The 22,119-nt window shown below is 31.7% G+C and overlaps 2 protein-coding genes across 2 annotated transcripts; one reads left to right on the forward strand and one right to left on the reverse strand.

Moving 5' to 3' along the window:
* Positions 1-211: 211 nt before the first annotated feature.
* LOC145953201 (protein FAR1-RELATED SEQUENCE 5-like) lies at positions 212-3,535 on the reverse strand. Its single transcript, XM_083067008.1, has one exon. It carries the CDS (start codon positions 2,404-2,406, stop codon positions 871-873), a length of 1,536 nt encoding a protein of 511 aa, XP_082923134.1. The 5' UTR covers positions 2,407-3,535; the 3' UTR covers positions 212-870.
* A 13,846-nt stretch (positions 3,536-17,381) lies between these two features.
* On the forward strand, positions 17,382-20,619 carry LOC109791044 (F-box protein At2g05970). Its single transcript, XM_020350294.3, has 2 exons — positions 17,382-17,504; positions 19,025-20,619. The coding sequence occupies exon 2, from the start codon at positions 19,026-19,028 to the stop codon at positions 20,436-20,438; it is 1,413 nt and encodes a 470-aa protein (XP_020205883.1). The 5' UTR covers positions 17,382-17,504; position 19,025; the 3' UTR covers positions 20,439-20,619.
* Positions 20,620-22,119: the final 1,500 nt, after the last annotated feature.

Raw genomic sequence — 22,119 nt, forward strand, 5'->3', positions numbered from 1 at the left:
ATACGACGTTTCCGGTAACCTATGGGAACGTTAAACAAAAGAAACAAAAACCCATGTCACCCTTCATTTTCTTTGCATAGATACACGTAAGCATTTAAAATTCCAACTACCAAATGCACGCACGATCGAAAGTTAATAATTTTGGTTTTAGAATATCATTTTTTCTTCCTCTTCCATCTGCGAAAATCGTAATATCCATTGAAGCGATTCACCCAATAATTTTAGCAATAAACCCCAATTTTGGGATTATACTTTCCACGTGCAAACAACATACGACAACACCAACCTCAATCGCAACCCAATTTTTAAAAATATTAAAAATATTTTGGTTTCAAATTAAAATATTTGTATTTTTAAATTATAGTAATATTCATCTATCATAATTTCATTACTGCATAATTTTTTCCAACTACAATTAAATACAATATAAAATAAAACTCCTCCATAAATAACAACAAAAGTCACATTCATCTAAATTTTCAATCCAAACTATGTCAATTCATGCATTTCCATTCTACTGCATCCGCCATCAATCGTTTAAAAAACCTGCAAATAAAATTTAATAACAATTATCAGCAATCGATTACTTGCAATATTACACATACACAAGTAAAATAATATAACATCATAGTAATACAATAAAAATTAACTTGCTACTTCTCATACACCTACAATAACACACTTGAGTTACTAATTCATAAACATTACCTGCATCACTGAATGCTGGAGATAACGACACTTCATAACTATATATTGATTCTGACTGTGAAACAGACATCTCAGCAACCCCATTATGAAATTCATCACATTTTTCAAACAAATCTTCAATGTATTCATCTTCCTACAATGACAACATTACACACATCACATCTAACTCTGTTTAACCAACAAATATATAATTTTAATATAAATTATATTCGTTACCTCTTCATTTTGGTAACCTACATAACTTTCTTCAAATTCAAAACTCATTCCACTTGTGTTTTGTTCCATATCATCCAAATTTTGTTGTCTTCCACATGTTCTCATGTTATGACCTATTTGTTTACACAAACTACACTTAATACTCTTTTTTGATTTCCTACCTTTGCGCCATGTACCTTCAACAACAGACCTTCCTTTACTTCTAGCAATGGCAGGATTTCTTATAACTACACTTAATTCATCACCCAATGCATTGCCTTCTTCGGATTCATCACATTTTTTAGCTCTTATTTCAACTAATTCATTTACAACTTTTTCCCTTTTATCAACATAATCATCGTATGTTTCACATGCCAAAGTACTGAGCTCTTTAAAATACTCCATTAATGACAAGTATCTAGCATCTTTCTCAGACTCCCACCTATGTCTACTAACATTGCCCTTCACTTCATCCTTTGCGACCTTTGTCCACCTTTTTAACACCAAACATTTTGGTAACTCTGATAAATTCAGATGAACCAACACTGCAAGTATATGATCACATGGAATGCCGACTGATTCCATTCTTAAGCACGAACACTTCAAATCACACGGTGTTGATTCATATGACACATGCCATTGTTTGTGACTGATTTCATATTTTCTCACTATGTATATACAACAACCAAATGTCTGCTTGCAACCAATCACCCTCATCAAAGATGAACTATGAAGCTGATCACGAAATAATTTGAATATTTCTTTCGTATAACACTTTGCCCCCGATAGCTCAAGGTTATGAAAATCTGTTTCTAGAATAGGATCACCATGAATTGATGCAAAGTCAGCTTCAACTTCCCTATAACGCATATAACTCACAAGACGATTAAATTGTTGAACAAACACTGTCAGATTAATCTTCGGATGAATATATTTTTTCAACTCAGAATGTAATCCTTCACACCGAGAAGTTGCCCTAAAACCACCAAAGAAAGCCCCTCTAATATAAGTTGTACACCACATCTTCCTCTTTTCAAATAAGTCTATAACCCAAGGATGATCATGCAACTCAAACTTGTTCAACATTTCAGACCACTTCTTTCGAAATTCACCAATTTCATACTCACCCAACATGCATTTTCTTAAATCCTTTGTAAATGCCGGCTTCTTAATGTTAGTTGTCGCATTCCTTAATAAGTGCCATGCACACAATCTATGGTGTGAATTAGGAAATACCTTTCTTATCGCATTTTTCATTGCAACATCACCATCAGTGATAATAGACATTGGTGACTTTCCTTTCATGGCTTCTACAAATTGCCCAAGTACCCAAATATATGTTTCTTCAGTTTCATTTGAAACAATAGCACTCCCAAATACTATCGTATGATTGTGATGATTAACACCAGAAAATACAACTACAGGACATAAATACTTATTTTTCCCATATGTTGCATCAAATGCTAACACATCACCAAAAACTTCATACTCCATTTGCATCATGCTATCACACCAGAACAAATGTTACAATCTGTTTTCGTCATCAACACTGTGACCAACATACATTAAAGGATCATTGCGTTTTAAACCATTCAAAAATTCCAAGGCACATTTAGAATCCAAACCTTGCAACCTTCTTTGCCTTCCAATTTGATTGTATATGTCCTTTTTACAAAAAGAAAGTCTCTCATACCCTCCAGGGTCATCTGCAAGTGACCCATAAATTTGAGGAGTACTAATGCCAACTTTTCTCATTTTATTCAACTGCATTATATCTAACTCACTCATATCTCTATGAGAAGCTAACATTCTACAATACTTATCTTCCAAAAAACAATGGTTGTGCTCATCCACAAAATATGTAATGTACCATAGTCCACATGTGCTATCAATATGCACTCTTAGTTTTGCTTCACATCCGCACCTTGTCTCCGGTTTTTGCTTTCGCTTTCGATTCTGTAGATTCAAACCACGCTTATCTCTAAATCCTTCCTTGAAACAAACAAATGTTTGTTGTAATTTTTCCCCCTTAATATTTCTCAAAATCTTGCTCTTTCTTGCGGCAAATCCATTAACTCTTGCAAACCAGTAATAAAATAAGTAAGCCATCTCAACACTTACAAATTGAACATTCTTAAGCTCATGGGGACTTAAATGCAGATCTAAATTAAAAATATCATCCAAACTATAAACTATCACCCCGTTTTCACTGTCAAAAACCTCAAATCTTCCTTCATTAACAACATTTTCCACTTCTTCACAAATTTCCTGTAAATCAATAACAAAATTCTCATCTTCCTCATTCTCATTTATATGATCTTCTCCTTCGTTTATTCCTTGAAAATTAAATACTCCTTCATTTATGCCTTCAAAATTATCTACTCCTTCATTTATGCCTTCAAAATTATCTACTCCTTCATTTATGCTTTCACAATTATCTACTGCCACCTAAAAAGTTTTAAGACCATCACAAACTTAAAAAGAATATCAACCTTCATCATCACAGTTATCACAAACATGACACAACGCAATATTAAACCACAGAACCCTAAACATGACACAAATGTCACTTACCTCTATACTTGAATTCTCAAACTCCATTCTACTCTCACGTTTAATAACAATAAATCAATCTATCAACCTCAAAGGACTTCCGCAGCAGTTAATCTCTATTAACTGTACACACCAGCAACAAATGTATCAACAAAATTGCACATACATATAAAATCAAATGCAAAATAAACAAAAAACGTTAACCTCCAAATCGGCTTCCTTTTGTACGCGACACTTTAGGTTTCAAAAATAAACAAAATTGATTGCTCACCTGTTAAACCTAACAAATCTTCGCACCGGTTGCGGACTACCACCAACCACAACGGACGGGCCGCCGGACGCCCACTTCGAAGATGCTCTCCGCCAAAGCCCGCCGCCACCAATCGTACCTGCTAATCAGAAATCATACAACCAAAACACCACAGTAACCGGATCGCAAATCAACTCATCATGGAAAACCCTAAACAACACAATGCACCATAACCCTTCATAAACCTACAAAACACGGACAAATATCAAAATTACAAGGACTACTCTGCAATTCTTAAATCTTAATCATTACGTGATAATCTCAACCGTTCAATATTTTAATATTATATCTACGGTCATCCTAAATCCTAAACATGCAGCACGGATGGACCACTTCTTAAACTTCCCCATCAGAGACTTCACCCACTTTCACACTCTTGTTCAGTCACCAATCCCAATACCCATCCAAGACTTGCACTTAGCCACCAACCCCACTTCACTTGCTGGCCACTTCTTAAGTATGGATTCCCATTTTAAAGATCACAACTTCGTCAAATGATGCCATTTTTTCTTGAATTTAAGTCATTCTAATAACTATGAAATACATTAGTCTCTCCTGGATGTATTTGTTTTATTTATTTTCGTGTATATTATGTAAAAAGAAAAAAAGAAAAAATAATAAAAATAATTGATGTTAAATATGTGTGAATAATTAAGTATGGAAGATTTTGAGTAGTTATGTAAAAGGTATGAGATGTTTTTTTTTTTTTATAATTCATAATTATAACACCTGAACCGATGTTTGAACTTAAGATTAGGGTATGAGATATTTAAAAAATAAATTTATGAAGTTGAAGAAAAAAATAAAAATTAAATAAAAAAAGTAAGTGACAAAATACATGTTTTAGAAATTAAAATGTGTGCACCAAAAAGATATATTATCTTTATTAATAACTAGTATAAAAAGAGTACTATGTGCTATTGTGTAGTTTCTAAAAAATATAAATAAAGTATTGTGTCATTGTGTAGTTAATTATAAATCTTTTTTAGTAGGTATAATAGTAAATGTAGGTTTTAAAAAATTGTGAAGAGAGAAAGAGTAGTTTGAAAAGTATAATTTGAGATATAGATAAAATTGTTCAAAAAATTAAAAATATATACAACAAATGAGGTCATCATTCTATTAATAGTATAGATATAAATTATTTGTTTTTATCATGTTATAAAAATAATATGATGTCGGTAAACTTAAATTTTAAACCTTAAATTTATACAATGAACATCAATGTTGATGTATGATTTATGGTTTATCTAAGGACAATACAGATCCTTGGGCAAGTTGAAAAGGATATTTATTAAGTTTATATGTGCCTTATACATGAGTAATTGTAACACATACTTGGAAGCATATATTATAGGTATTTTTGGCCAGTTTAAATAAAAAAATCTAAAATTACAATAAATAAATTATTTAAAAAATAATTTACTAAAATAAATAATTTTTATCACGTTGACAACTATACAAATAAAACCTTACTGGCCCAAACACTTTTTGTTGTAAAAAAAAAGAACAAAGAAAACATTGGAAGATCCAGACACTTTGTATTATTCTTTAAGTAGTACACAGTAAACGTTAAGACCCCCAAACAATTTGCGTTGAAAAGCTTACAACACAAAATGCTTGGAATCCAGACATTTTTGTGTATTTTCAAAATAACACAAAACACCTAAGGCAAAAGGTATTTTGTTTGTCCTGAAAAGCAAAATTAGGTATTTGGTTCCCATAGCTAAGTGAGAAAAAAAAAATGTCCTACAATTTTACAATGAGTGAGAAGAAAAGTATAAATGGTGGGAACAGGTGCAGTGGAAGATTTTGCTTTTTCAGGACACACAAAAAAGCTTGTCTAGGTGTGTTACTTTTAAAATACACAAAAAAAAAGTTTGAGTCCCAGCATCTCGTGTTGTAAGTTTTTCGACTCAAAAAGTAAAACAAAACCTCTAGGTGTGTGTTCGGTTTCTCATTTAAAAAACATTCAGTAAACTATTCAATAAACTTTTACACATTTCAATGCATAAAGAAATAACTCTTTGTCTCATTTGATCAAAAGTAAGTTAGGTTAAACCTAGTTTTTTCACAAGCACAACTTAAAACATCTTCAATGAAAATAATTCATTTGAGTTGTTTCATGCATTGAAAAATGAAAAAAATGATTCCTAGTGTGCCATGTCAGCATTAAGCAACTCAAACAGAAATTTACTCAAATAATAAGAAACTTTAAGAAATTCAACTTTTAAAATCTTTTTCTAATCATTTTTATTTTTCTATTTATTTTTTATTTTATTTATTTATTTTTATTTTTTATTTTTTATTTCTTTAACCCAACGTCTCTTTTTCTTTTGAGAGTGCTTTTTCCTTTTTCTTCACGCTTCTTTTTCTTCAACTCCTCCTTCGACGCGCCGCCGCATTCTCCGTTCCTCCATGACTGCCTAAACCCTTCTACCGCCGCTGCCTCCGCCGCGCGCACCAGGTCCAGGCCGAGGCTCGTATAGCTCAGGAAGCAGTTCGCGTCGTAGCAAGCCAGGTCCCGCGACAAAACGTCCACTACCGTCGACGACGGTCGGCTTCAACCCGTTTCGCTCTGATTAGGTCCCGCGGTAGAGCATCCAACTGCACGCCTCCAATGTCCAACCCCGCGCCTCCGCCATCTAACTACCGCCTCACCACCGCGCCTCCTTTCGTTCACAAAGGTAAGGAACGGTTGCTTCACTAAGCAACCCTCTCTCTTCTGCAAGAAACTCCTGCTGCCACGTCACATTCTTCCAATGATAAGAAACTGAGATTGGAGTTGCTTGATGGGCCAACCAACTCCCATTGGAGTTGGTCTTAGGTTTTTCAATGTTTTCTTTGAATTTTCATTTACAACAAAAAGCGACTAGAGCCAGTGACGTTTTATTTGTATGGTTTCCAATGTTGCAAAAATCATTCATTTTTGTAGATTATTTTTTAAATAATTTGTTTTTCTAATTTTAATTTATTTTATTCAGACCAGCAAAAAAGACTATTTTATATCATAGTTCAGTAGTTTAAGATTCTCATGTTTTCAATTTTAACGCGTCATTCGAGCCCATGAGCAATGGTTCTCAACTTTTCGACAACTTCATTGTATAGGGAGAGAAAAAAAGTGTTAATTTTTTGTTTGAACAGTGCCAATTATGGAGAAATAAATATTTAATGCAAGATACAGGACAAGATCAGTCATCACTTGTGAGTTGTTTGGAGTGACCCGACCTAGTGTTAGAAGAATATTGAATTCGGAGGATAAGAGGCAAAATGTAATAAAATTAAAGTCAGGGAGAATCAAACTTGAAACCTCTTAATTAGTTGTAATAAGTTTATTAAACTACTTTATCGTTTGAATTTAGCCATTGATATTTCAAAAAAGGGAAGAATCCATTTATTTTTAGGGTAAATTTTAATAGACTTATTTTACTTAATAATTTATATTTTACATCAAATTTTATTTATGTATTAAAATTTTTAATTCAATGGTTATATATATGTTTTAACTAGTGATCTATGTCCAAATTTTAAAACATTAAATATCATACTATTATTATCTTTTCACATTTACTCCTCATGCAAATTTTAAAACATTAGATATCGTACTATTATTATCTTTTCACATTTATTCCTCATGCAGTATGTGAAATAATTTTCATTTTGTTCTTATCAAATTTTTTCCTCTTCACAGACACTAATCCAAAATGAATTAGATATGATAAAGATTAAAATAAAAAAGGTTATGATGATTAAGCAAAATAATAAAGATCATAATATTTTTTATAATAATAATAATAATAAATATATTTTTAAAAAAATTGTTGGAACAAAAATAGAAAGACACAATAACAAGAACTAATAAGATACTTTTTTTTTTACAGAAGAAGTAATAAGATAGTTAAGCTTCACCATTTTAATTAAGGATTAAATAATAAATGGGTCAAATAAAGTAATTTATGGAAATAATTGTTATTTGATGAAAGTGACGGTTTTAAGGAATTACAAACATCTACTAATGTAAAATAAGATCCTCCCCTAGTAGAAAAGTATGATCTCTCAAAGTGTAGTCATCATAAAAGATATAGAGTAAAATGAAGAGTAAAAGGGAGTAAAATTTCGATTTCTCTCCTTTCGAGAAGATCAAAGTGCTATAAAGTTCAAAGTTCGCTATGGAGAAAACTACACACTTTCTTTGATATGAGAATTATTGATTTCAAAGGTTCTTTTAATTTTCTATAATTGGTAGTCTTAGAAGACTAAAACTTACATGTGATATTAGAGTATGTGTTATGAAATTATATCATTCCCCATGAATGATGTTTTTCTCCAATTATGTATTAACTCTAATTATGAAATTTAGAAATTCTTTTCCATTGCATATATATATATATATATATATATATATATATATGTGTGTGTGTAAATTTATAATATATACACAATACACTTAGTATGAAATAGAATAATTAATTATTTTATTTTATATCTATCTATCTATATGCATTTATTTCTACTTATTTAAGAAAAATAAATTAAAAATAAATAAAACCTCCACTTATAGTTTTTAAGACTTTGAATAAGTGTCGACAAACTTGAAAAGATGATAAATTCTTTCTAGGTGGGTATCAAACCAAGACTCTAGAAATGGTCTTAAGTGGATGTGATGGGAAAAGCACAATCATGAGAAAAAAATCGAGGAGGAATGAAATTTCAAGACATCTTTGGTCAGCCAACATGATGGTCAGCCAACTAAAGGATCATAACTAATCAAGTTGGAAAATGGAGTTAATATCAAGTCTATTCAACAACAGAGATACGAAAGTTGTGACACCCTCTAGCCCACATTTATGATTACACAATAAATAGGAATAATTAAAATCTTTCATAAATGAAACCAAATTCTCAAATATCTTACGTATAGAATTCACATTCATAAACTCATAAACAATATCTCCAATGCGGAAATTACAAAGGAAAGAAATTGAGGTTTTCAAAACAGTTCAATGGAAACAACATTCTAAACTAGTCCTAACTACGCCCCGATGTCACATATCCTATCAGAGCATGCCCAACTGAAGCCTAAGCTTCATCACCAACATCCTCATGTTGATGACCACCTGCAACACAATAAAATACACATAGAACTAAAGTTAGCGAAAAAACACACAAAAGGGGGGTTGAATGTGTGTGTGAACAAAGAAATTTTAAAACTATTTTCACAAAGATACCCTTTTTCGTCTAATAAAAATATTATTTTAAACACTTAAAAACTGTGCAAGATTAGCTCAACAAAAGATTTTGCGTCTGAGAGTTTATCGTCTGCACAAAAAAGTGTTTCTTAAAATAATAAGTTAAGCAAATGTATTTTCTGTCTGAAGATAGTTGAAGTAAAAGATAAGTAGTGGACAAAATTTTCAGTATGATATATTAATTAAACAAAATTGCGTCTGAGAAATAGATAAAAAAGTGCAAAGATTTTTATATTGGTTCACTCGACCTGAGTTACGTCCAGTCTCCTTCAACCGAAGGGTTCCACTAATCACAACGGATTACAAGTATTATCAACTACTTCTGGTTCGTCAACTTCACTCGTTAGCGCTAGTATTCTTAAACCACTTCTGGTTCCCCAAGTATTCTTTCAACTAGTCTCTTCAAGCTTTACAACAGATAGATGTTTTGAGTGTGTGTATAACTCTCACAAAGAGGATAGGATGGTTTCTACCCTCGCTAAGGTATGCAACCTTAGTTTTATAGAGATATGTGTTTTGAGTGTGTGTATAACTCTCACAAAGAGGATAGGGTGGTTTCTACACTCGCTAAGATACGCAACTTTAGTTTTACAAAGATGTGTGTTTTGAGTGTGTGTATAACTCTCACAGAGAGGATATGATAGTCTCAACACTCGCTAAGATAAGCTATCATAGATTTACACAAATATACAAGACTATACAGGAAGAGATGTAAGTTCGCTTTTTCTTATTGCTCGTTGCTTCTCTCCTTCTTCCTTCTCTTGTTAGGTATTGATATTTATAGCCTCGTGATAAATCTACCCGTTGTTTAACTTTGAAAGTGTCCATTGGAGTGAAGCTTCCCGTTGGTGCAGATAGTAGTTCGTTTATGGCCATATAGATCTTTCATTTAATGCATTTGATCTTGCATTAAATGTTTGTTTACTGAATCTGTGTTACGTGAAGTCTTTTGTGTAGTTCGTTCACTTCTATTTCTGACTTCAATCATAACCTAGGTATTTCTATTATCTTTCTGTCATTGTAGCTGTAGAGGCGTTGACTTTTTCTAAAAAGTAGGTGTACTTTCTTTGACACACGCATGCTTTGACTTATGGATACGCGCTTGTCTATCTTTCTTCTTTCTTCTCACTAATTTGATGACTTCGTGTTCTCTTCTATAAGTATAGATGATATTTGATATCTCTTGTTGTGAATAGTGGACTTCAGATGCTTTTTTAGTATTCTCCATCTGCGTCTGGTAATGTATCTCAAATTTGAGTCTTCGTATGAGAAGTAGACTTTGACTTTTCTTTTCGTCTGGTCACTTGTGAAGATGGAAGGCTTTAATTCTGTCTGGAACGTTTCTTCATCTTGTGTTATCCATCGTCTGATACTTTGTTGACCTTCGACTGGTAGTACGCCTTGTCTTGTATTTGTTGTATTTTCGTCTGGCTTTTGATCAGGCTTAGTCTTGATGCTTGATCAATAACGAACTCGTACAGTCAACTATTGTAGTGCAAACATCCCCTACACTAGACAACAATAGTATATCAACATCTAAGGCCACGAAAATACCTCAACCCTTCCAAACCTACTCCTTTCCACCTCAAACTCATATCCAAGCTTCCCACTACAATCCTAAACCAAAACAATTCACATATTCCACACAAAAGACTTAGAGCTGAAATAAAATCCACATGCAACCAAAACCATAAAAAGTCAACATGTAAGCATCAAAACTCAAGAAATCACCAACACTTTGGGCTTTCATCAAGAACACTCAAAACTCCAATTCTCAACATACAACCTCCTTGGATTCAATCGCTACAACTATAGATTTTGGAAACTCCATCAACCATAGAATCTTAATACCTTTGACATATTAATGTCTCAACCAATTCTAAGGTCCCAATAGTTTCTAGTTGATTAGCACCATATTTCGTCTACTACTATTTTCACATGTGCTCGCAACACGAGTGATACCACCCAACCACTACTTCTTACATAAGCAAGAAGTATCCAAAATGAATAAGCAATCATGAGAATGAAGAAAGTAATCATAAATAGTACCAACTAAGCTATATCATGTTTATCAGCCATATTTTGAGAAGAGAAACACTCAATTAAGAAAAACAACAACAACACAAAGAAAACATCATCATCATCACCATCATCATCACAAAGCAAGGCATCATCAAGGTACACAACAAGCAAAACACTGTCAGAGTACACAACAGAATCATGATAAGCACATAACACACAGGTCTGGTTTGAATCAACCTGACTCTAATACCACTAAATGTGACACCCTCTACCCCACATTCATGATTACACAATAAATAGGAATAATTAAAATCTTTCATAAATGAAACCAAATTCTCAAATATCTTACGTAGAGGATTCACATTCATAAACTCATAAAAAGTATTTGCAATGCAAAAATTACAATGGAAAGAAAATTGAAGTTTTCAAAACAGTTCAATGGAAACAACATTCTAAACTAGTCCTAACTACGCCCTAATGTCACATATCCTATCAAAACATGCCCAACTGAATCTTAAGCCTCATCACCAACATCCTCATGTTGATGACCACCTGCAACACAATAAAATACACATAAAACAACAAGGGAGTGAGAAATATCTCACTCGGTTCCAGGTGTAGAAATAACAGTTAGGCAACACACACAAATCATACAAGCGCAATCATAGCTACTCATTAATCAGGTGCAAATTCAAATTTACATATAACAGTAACACATACACAATCATTCATCATGCAATGATGTCATGGACTCGACTCATAGATGCATGCATGTGGTGCTAGTCACGTGTTTCATAATCATATATCACTGGTGTGCTGCCAAAACAACACACCTAAGGTAGTCTAAGAGTACATGTAGGGAGCTACTCATACACTGTCAACTAGAAGGATGTACTACTAGGGTCTGGTCGGGATAGCGAAGCTGCGCAAGTTACATCTCGTGCTCATAAACGGGCGGAATCAAGACATCCAAACCGCACTATCCCCTAGGACTCCCCCAAGATGTTACACAAGGAGGGCCTTCCCTAATGGTGTACTCCACATCGTACCCTTCACACAGATGCATATGATGCATGTCACACATTCACAAACTCATGGACTCATTACTTTACTTGTCACAGAATTTCATGTCTTATCTCATTTCATCATGTTTCACATTCTCATAGTCATAGTGCTCACAATAGCACGCCATTCACATCATGTCTCATGTCATTTTATCTCATAATTTCATATCACAGATCATATGTTCACTTTTCACATTTTCTCGTCATATTCACATAGTCTCATACAAGGAACTTCTCATAGTCATATATAAAATAATACATAACCATACCCAGAAATTATCCAAAACATGAATACATAATCAATTTTACATATAATGCGTCAAAATTCATCCAAAGATCATACCCCTAAGTTTACTTCATAGGATTTCCCACAAGAACACACAAAGCACTTTAATTCATATCAAAACTTATCTATTTTCAAAATTAATCACATATTCATACATCACATCCAACAAGGAACACAACAAAACAATCAGAAAGCAAAACAGAAAACTTTCATAAAGTGTCTGTTCCTATAGGCATACATCAAGCAAGGGATTGGGGGTCAATCCTGCTATCTAACAATTATTCCTACACTCCCGAGCGAGATTTCTCACTAGGGATGGCAAATATACCCGTATCCGCGAGTAATACCCGAACTCGTCCCGACTTTGACGGGAAATAACCAGTTTGACCGGGTACGGATACGTGTAAAACCCGATATATTAAATCGGGTACGGGTATGGGTATGAGTATGTACTTACCCGCCCGTACCCATACCCGTCCCCGTTCCCATTTTTAATTTAATACCCACTCTTAATTTAATTATATTAAAGAATTTTAATATTTTTTTATGTGTGATTATTTATTATAATATGAGATAGAGAAATAACCTAATTATAATTATAATATAATAAAAAAATAATTTAAAAATATTTTTTTTTACAAAAAATAAAAAAAATAAAAAAATTAACGGGTACGGGTACGGGTACGGGTACGAGTATACCCGATACCCAACGGGGATAGGGATGAGGATAAAAATCACATACCTGACGGGTACGGGTACGGGGATGAGTTTGACTTGCGGGAACGAGGACGGGTATCATGAAACCCGTACCCGACCCGCCCCGTTGCCATCCCTATTTCTCACTCCCTTCTTACCTGGATAAGCAGATGACGAGGCTAGAGCAGAATCTGGTTGATCTCCTTCTCTTGGTTCTCATTGGTCTTCAGAGAGTGTTTTCAGAAGCAGTGCCAGAGTCTGCTATTTATAGATGTCAGCAGTGGTCAGAATGACCCGTTTCAGATCCGGAACGACCCTTTTTGAATCCTTTCATCATGTGTTAAATTCGCATATAGAACGACCCGTTCTTAAACCAGAACGGCCCGTTCTAGAGTTGAGTTTAACTCATAACGACCATGTTTGAAATGACCCGTTCTTAAACCACAACGATCTGTTCCCAACTAGGGTTACAATCCTTTTTGTTGTTTGGAATGCCCAGTTCCAGTTTGGGAACGGCCCATTCTGGGCTACTAAATCATCCTTATTGGGTTTTGAGCCTTCATATAATCTGTGAAAATCAGGGTGTTATAAAAGCCATCCTAAACGTTCCAATCATTGATACACTTGTTGAGAACGTATGTATATGGAATCTAAGTAAGGACGGGATATACTTAGTGAAATTTGCTTACTTCCATATTACCGAATGCATGACTAAGAATGATGAGCTTGTGGAGAAAAAAACACTAAAAGGGAAATTGATTAGTATTAATAAAAAAAAATTCAACACTTTTGAAACAGTGAATTTGTATTAAGATCTTACAAGTGCAAACAGAGGTAATAGAAAAAAACATATAGTTTTTTATATTAGTTTGTCTTAATCACCGAGATTATGTCCAGTTCTAGATCAACCTGATTAAGTTTCACTATTTTTTTTCAGAGATATAAGTATTATTTCACAAGTCACTTTTGACTCTATCTAAGTATTATTTAATTTGTCTCTTCAAGTAACTATCTAAGTATTCTTTGAATGGAAAGCCTCTCCAGATTTCAATAGCAAAGTATTTTTTACCGTTAAGCCTTTTCAGACTCTAACAACCAATTATTATTTTGCAAACAAACTTTTTTAGGCTTAGAGAATAACACAAAGTTACTCTTTAAGAACTCTTAAAAGTTCAACTTCAAACGCAAACAAAAATAAAAAAATAAAACAATGAGGAAGTTAAAAGTAGATCAAGAAAGAGAGAAATAGGAAATTGAATACCAAAACGGAAATTGAATAAAACAATGCGGTGGATCAATGTTCTTCCTCATATATTTACCTGAGAAGCTAGGATCCAAAAAATGTAGATGATCAATCAAAACCATTGTATAAGAGTAATTTGAAATAAATTATATATTTGAAGGGTAAAATCGAAAAATAAAAGAAGTTAATTGAAAAAATATTCTCTTTATTTATTGGTATAGATTATATAGATTTTGGATATTTAAATTTAAATAAAATTTAAGTAATCATAATTTTAAAAAATAATTTTAACAATAATAATATTTCTACTCATTTTACTCAATTTGGTTCTCTACCTAGAAATAAAAAGGTTTTTATTATATGTTAACTAGTATTTTAGTCTATGCAATTTACAGACATGTTTATTATATATATAATTAAAATTTAAATTATATATAAAATAAATATTATTTTGAATATGTAAATTATACTTAAAATTTGTATAAATAAATATTTTTAAACATAAACTATATTTTAGATTTATGATAAATAATTTACATTGTAGCATAATTTTATTTATTGATGATTTATTTTAAATATTAATATTTAATTCATAAATAACTATGATAAATAAAAATTAAATTAGATAACAATTAAAAAAAGTATTTAAATAAAAATCCTTAAAACACTCTCGCATATATTAAATAATTAATATTTAATATATAAAAGTTGAATATAAGATTTTCTATTGCAATAATTTAAAATATTTTAAAAAATATAATATATTTTAATATTAAAATTATATTTTCAATATGCATTTATAATAACAAGTTTAAGATAGTAAAATAGTTTATTGCAATATCACGTCACAAACTAAAAGATCAAGCATTATGGATAGTGGTTGTATGGCCTATCCTATCCTAGGGCTTGGAGGTCAATGTAGTGCTCTCAGTTGCGTATGTGTTAAAATAGTGTTTGACTAATGAAAATCATGTTTTGTGAGTGTAAATTATTTTTTGATGATCAATTTTTGGGACATAACATGAACCATGTTTATAAAAAAATAATAGGCTAAATTATATTTTTTGTCTATCTATTTATTTTTAATATTTATTTTGGTTCTATTGTTTTTAAATAATTTAATTTAGTCCTCTAGCTTTTTCAAAATGTTCAATATTATCCTTTTGTCCAAATTGACACTAATGACATTATGGAGAAAATAAAGACACTAGAAAGGGGTTGAATAATGTTAATAAAAAATTCAACACTTTTTTGAAATAGTGAAATAGTATCAAAATCTTTAGAATGCAAATGAATAGTAAAGGGTAAACAACACAAAATATTTTTATATTAATTCATCTCAACTACCAAGATTATGTTCAATTCTTGATCAACCTAATCAAATTTCACTATCTCTCACAAAGATACAAGTAATCTTTCATAAGTTACTTCTACCTCAATCTAAGTATTATTTGACTTGCCTTTTTAAGCAACTATACAAGTATTATTTGAACAACGAAACCTTTCCAAGCTTTAATAACCAAGGATTCCTTACAACAAACCACCTTCAAGCTTTAAGCAAATAACACAAGTTAAAGTTAGGAAATCACTTGTTGTTTCATCTTACTAGAATGATTTCACAAAAAGAATGAAATGGATTTTTACAAAATGGTTGTTGTCTCTTGTTTCCGAGTCTTCAAGCTTCTTTACATTGGTGCTTTATAAAGATGTTCGTTGCAAATTCTTGAGCTTTTCTCATAGGCTTGCTTCGTTTTCCTTCCTTGTAAAGCGAAATGTCTGGTGTAATAAATGTGAGCATTAAATGCATTTTATCAAATTGTCATAATAACAAAGACTAATTATCACCTTTAAAGTATAAAATGGGAAGAACTATTGTGTGTGTCAATCAAAAATGACTTTATCTGAGATTTTGTACATTTTGAGATATCTACTTGTCTTTTCTCTAACGAAAAATATATTTTTGTTCTTTTTTTAAGTTCAAGAACCAAAGAATTTTTAATTCCATCCATTCATTAAGGAATGACATAAATAATGATGATTTAATTATCAAATATCATAAATGATATATATTTAGTGCATCTATCTTAAATAGACAAAGTGGTTAATCTAAAAAGGTACATGTCATTGTAACCAAAATGTCTATTTTAGTTCGTCTTTCTTTGTGATCTGACAAATATTTCTTTAACAAAAACGTTCAAGTTTATTAACATTAATGCTTATATTTTGAGGGATCCATGCTTGCCATTTGATTTAACAAGTGTTAATAAAATTAGATTGAAGGACAACATTGAGTACTATTTGAAAATTAGATGACCAAATTGAATCATTTAAACATAATGGGCATTGAGATTTTCATAAATAGATAGACTAAATTGATTAAAAATTTATCCATTTTTTTAAGATAAATTTGAATTTCCTTTTACCTTTTTAATAACATCTTTTATTAGATAACTGTTTCATTTTGTGATCATTTTTTTTAATCCCAAGTACTTAATTTGTTATGATTCGTGATCTTGTTAATATAAGTAAAAAAAATTAAATTTATCTAGACAAAAAAATGTTAGATAAATTCTTCTTTATTTTGGTCCTACTATTTTTAAAATATTAAATTTGATCTTATTATTTTTAAAATTTTTAATTTGGTCCTTTAATTAAAAAAAATTTAATGTTAGTCATTTCTTCTAATTTCATTAATGTCGGTAGCATCAATTTAGACAAAAAGATAACATTGAATATTTTTTTAAAATTAAAAGACTAAATTGAAGGTTTTTAAAAATAGTGAGCTTAAATTGAACCATAAAAATAAATAAAAAAATTAAAAGTATAATTTAATAAAAAAATAAAATAAAAATGAAACCATAACTGTTTGCTTTTAAGTTGAGCTTGGGAAATAAATATTTTTCTCAACGGTGAAATTCACCCTCGTGTCCAAAAATACTAATGGAGAGAAGCTTTGAGAAGGCACTTGCGTGTGAGGATCCGGATCCTTGGGCCCAACCTCAACTTGGGCTGCGTTTGTTCTAAGCCCACCCTCAATATCTAGGCCAGCTTAATTTTTATTTTAATATATATTTGTTGGTTCAGCTTCTTAGCATTTGGAACGTTTCTTTCTGGTTCTGCTTGGTGCTTACTAACTTCCCTAGTGAAGAGGAAAATAGTGTGAACTTGCATGTACCAGGTTAATCATCATTCAACTCTCTCACTGTGAATTTTATTCTTTTAGGGATAACTACGGTTTTTGGATTTTCGCCACTATTATTTGATTAGGATTTTAATCATATGAATGAATACTCCTGGGTTATAAATAATCTGTTTGATGCCCTAATTCGGTACGTGTTTCATAGTATTGTCAATCACTAAACATAATATTGTGATTTTTTTGCAAATCCTTGTAGTTTTTGGTTTGTTACAATGAGGGTCATGTTACTTTGTTTCTGAATTGCAATATGTACTATACACTTCTGTTACTTAGCCTAAGGATGCAAGTGTTGAATAGGTTTTCAACTTTCAAGGCTTCAATAAAACCTCGGCCAATGTCAGTTAGGAAATTCAAGCCCCTCTTCCATATGCAATTTGTGGCACATTAGAAATAATGTACCATGGTATTAACGATGGATGAATTGCACTGGCCAAGATTGTTTAATGATTTTTCCTTTCCTGTGGTCTGTGGTCTGTACTCTGTACAATTTTATGTTTTTTACAAGTTTAACACCCTAACTCTGAACCTTGAAAATTATTTATATTCAGCTGTTTTAAAACCAAAAAAAAAAAGGATGATATTTACGAAATGTGTCCCTTTTTTCTAGGACAAAGTGAATTTTAGTCTTATTAATGTGATTGGAGATATATTATACTTATTTGTTTTTTTTTTTGGCTTGATTATGCTCATATCAATTTTTTTCTTCTTCTTATATAGTCCCTCCCATTAAAAATCTAATAATTTTAAAATTATAATATATATATATATATATATATATATATATAAATTTCGAGGGACCAAAAATATATTTAAACCTTTTTTATTTATTTAAAAATATGCAATAACGTACTTGTACCCTAGATATTTGGAATATTTTGTATCCCATACCCTGTACTGGTACTGTACCTGCAATGTAGCTAATCACAATCCTAATTAATTTGGGAAACAAATCATGGTAAGATAAGAAAATCTAGTAGTCAATCATGTAATGTTATGAGATGATGAGGAATCAGAATAATCTAGCATATGATAATATATTTTTAGATATTTCCATATATTCTAACAATTTTACTGGTTTCTCTCACAAATATGTGCCCATGAGCGTACATATTTTATTATTTTGACTTGTTTCATACTTTGCAACAAGTCATCATGTGGGAGAAAGGAAAGGAATGAGTTTTATAAATTGACTTTCTGATTGTTATTGTGCTTCCTGCATCTTTATATGTTATCCTTGCTAAATGTAAAATTTTATTTACATATCTTATATGACATTGTATCCATTCTGACTGTTATGTGAGGATTTGTAGTGATGTATTAGCATGATCATTAATCTAATGGAAAAATAAATAGTTATAATTTGACCAAAGTCAAGTGTTTTCTTCAAACCCATTAAGCCTGGTACAAGCTTCCATCCAAAGAAAATTATTAAGGCTGACTAAATCTGATATTGATCTTTTCATTGTATATTTGATGTCTCACTCATAAACATCAAGCAGGATGCGTTCATTACTGTTGGAAGCTATCATCAAAAAAGTTGTTGCCAAAAGGATGAAAAGAAGAAATAAAAAAAGATACTTGAGAAAGTACTATGAAGATTGGTCAAGTATCCCTTCATTGCCTTTGAAAGCTTTCAGGGGAAGACTTGGTGCCAAATGCAGAAAAAAAATACACCGCAGAAAAAAAGAATTGGAAATTGCAGATTGGACTACTCTCCCTCAAGGTATACTTGAGACGGTTGCTGAAAAACTGACCTTAATCGATTGCTTATCTATCAGCAAAGTTTGTATGAGTTGGAATACTGTTCTTGGAGAACAACTTCCTAGTTGGAAAAGGCATGGATTTCCTTGGCTCTTGGTCTCAGGTCAGCAGAACAAAGAGATTAGAACTTGTATAAGTATATTGGAGAATCGTGTTTGGGAGTTGGAGTTATCAGAGGCACATGGAAATTATTGTTGGGGATCATTTCATGATTGGTTGATTATGGTAAAGAATATTGACAATTTCCATCTTGAAGTTAACTTGCTGAATCCATTTTCAAGAAGCCAAATTAGTCTCCCTTCGTTATGGAACTTTTACCACAAGATGGTGCTCTCAGGGCCTCCCTCTGAGAATAACTTCATTTGCATGCTTCTACACAGCCAGTGCTGTGAGCTGGCTTTTTGGGTTCCAGGAGAAAATTCATGGCATAAACTTAAACTAACAGGTGAGCCATTTGAGGATGCTGTATTTTGTAATGGAAGTTTTTATCTCCTGGCTGATGGATTTAATATTTGGCAAATTGATGTCAAAAGTATCTACTCGAGCATTGGCAAAGGTGATGATGATTTTGGAACACTGTCCCAGATACAAACCCAGATTCATGAAGTAAAATGGCCTGAGATATTTCAGTTACAAGAAGGGATAATATTACAAAGAAATCATCATGACTATAAAATTTTAAGATATTTAGTAGAGTCTTGTGGGGAGCTTTTGCTTGTTTGTAGATATTTTAGTACCAAACAAGCTGCAGTGCTTGATACCCAAAAATTAGAGATATATTCATTGGATTTTTGTCAGTTGTCTTGGAAGAAGGTTGAGGATTTGGGGGATCAAATGATATTTTTGGGTAAATGTTGCTCATCGTCTTTCTCTGCAAAGGAACTTGGAGTTGGAAATAGAAACAGCATTTATTTCTGCAATGATCCAACTGTTCCATGGTGGAATGAATGGGATTCTAATCATTTAAAAGGTATATTGACCCGTTTTGGCTTCAATAGGACTAATGTAAGCAATTGGGGCATTTTCAGGCTTGGAAATGAGGAGGGTGAGCGGTTTCGCTTCCATGGTGATATAGACAGTTGGACATACACATGGTTTACTGCACCTTCATGGTGGTGTTACAGAAATATTCCTCCAATAGGAAGCAGTTAATCTTGGTCACGTATGTTGCAAACTAGCAAATACATGTGTTCTGGACTAATTGTTTGTTTTGCATGTATATTGACCTATTTTGTGTTTAAGAATGCTCATAAAGTGTTGAAAGAGAGCATTTGGTTCAAAAGCTTTTGTTTAAGAATTAAAAAAAACAGAACACATGCACAACTTCTCTTCATCTGTAGACTTGACTTTTTTTTTCTTTTTTTTTTTTAATATATATATATATATATATATATATATATATATATATATATATATATATATATATACATCCTCTTGAGATATGTTTATCTTCGATTTTATATTAAACTGCAGAACAAGGCTTTAGTTATTCTTTTTAGAATCCCACTGTGCTTGTCTGCTAAGCATAGTGGGATTCATTGTTGGCTTATGGCTTTGTCCCTTTTCTGAAATTTAGGAATTTTTATGTATTATTTTCCTTTCTTATTCTTTTTTATCTCTTTCAAAGTGGAGATTTGACCTGTCTGACTTTAATTCATGGATTCAAATATCTTGGTCGATGCTAACTGCTTATTGATGCGCTGCCACCTGGAATACTTATGATGACAACATTTAGATTGCATAACAGTGACTTGTGAAATGGGAAATGTGAACTTGGGTAGGTAGCAGATGCTAGTTTTTTTATGCTTATTGTTGTTGGTATCGTAATTCGTAAGGCATTTCTTGGTTTCTTTATGCTTGTTAGGTAGGTTCTTCCACTATATATCTCTGCTTATATATTATGGTACAAAATTTGCTTAGTTTTTAAATGTATATATCTTTGGCACAAAAAGTCAACAGTTATTAAATTGAAAATGTGGACTCTCTTCATTATCTATCTCTTCTATCTCCAATTTGGTTAATACATAGGAACCTAGAAGAGTTTTAATTTTCAGAAGATCCAGAACTCAATTAATATCATGTCCGCATGATGCGGTAAACAACATCTACCTTAACATTTCTTAATTCGTAGTTTACAAACTGCAGCCTCTTTGTCCAACTAAGTGAGGGAATGCGATCCAAATCAGCAATTACACTTGCATTCAAGAATCGGTTGTTTGTGGGGTCAGTTTTTCATATGTTGTGTGTAGCTTGCAAAGACTTAGACTCTAAAACCAGCTCCTTGAAGAACATGTTTGTTACATGATTGATCCATTTTTAATTATTAACATTTTACTCTATTGAAGTTGGAGTAGCTGTCAATCTCGGATAGTAGAGCTAAGGGTGTTCATGACTCATTCGGTCCTACCAAACTGCCTTGAATTTAAAAAACTAGACGTGTTTGGGTTTAAAAAATTAGACTCGGTGTATTCCAAGGACATATTTGGGTTATACTTTGACATGTCCAAATTTCTCCTAATATTATATATTCTTTTATTATTTTTTTAAAAACAATTATGTATTAATAATATAATTTCTCGAATCATTTTAACTAATATGACAAAATAATATCATTTTTCTTAAAATATACATCGTAAAATATATCTTAATTGTATGTATATATTCATTTAATTTATATAATTTAAACATATATAATGTATAGATTAATATATTACGACAACAAATTAAGTAAGTTAAGTTTATAAATTTGATGTTATAAATTTTTTGGCTTGAGTAAGAACATAATAAATCGTATCAAAATTTTTTCATCTATGTTCTTTTTTGGGTGCACATA

This window comes from Cajanus cajan, chromosome 11 (assembly GCF_000230855.2).
Source record: "Cajanus cajan strain Asha chromosome 11, NIPB_CcT2T_4, whole genome shotgun sequence".
Taxonomy (NCBI): Eukaryota; Viridiplantae; Streptophyta; class Magnoliopsida; order Fabales; family Fabaceae; genus Cajanus; species Cajanus cajan.

Excerpts from the sequence above, each read along its gene's own strand:
- LOC145953201 (XM_083067008.1), bottom strand. The coding sequence starts at position 2,406 with ATGATGCAAATGGAGTATGAAGTTTTTGGTGATGTGTTAGCATTTGAT.
- LOC109791044 (XM_020350294.3), top strand. The coding sequence starts at position 19,026 with ATGCGTTCATTACTGTTGGAAGCTATCATCAAAAAAGTTGTTGCCAAA.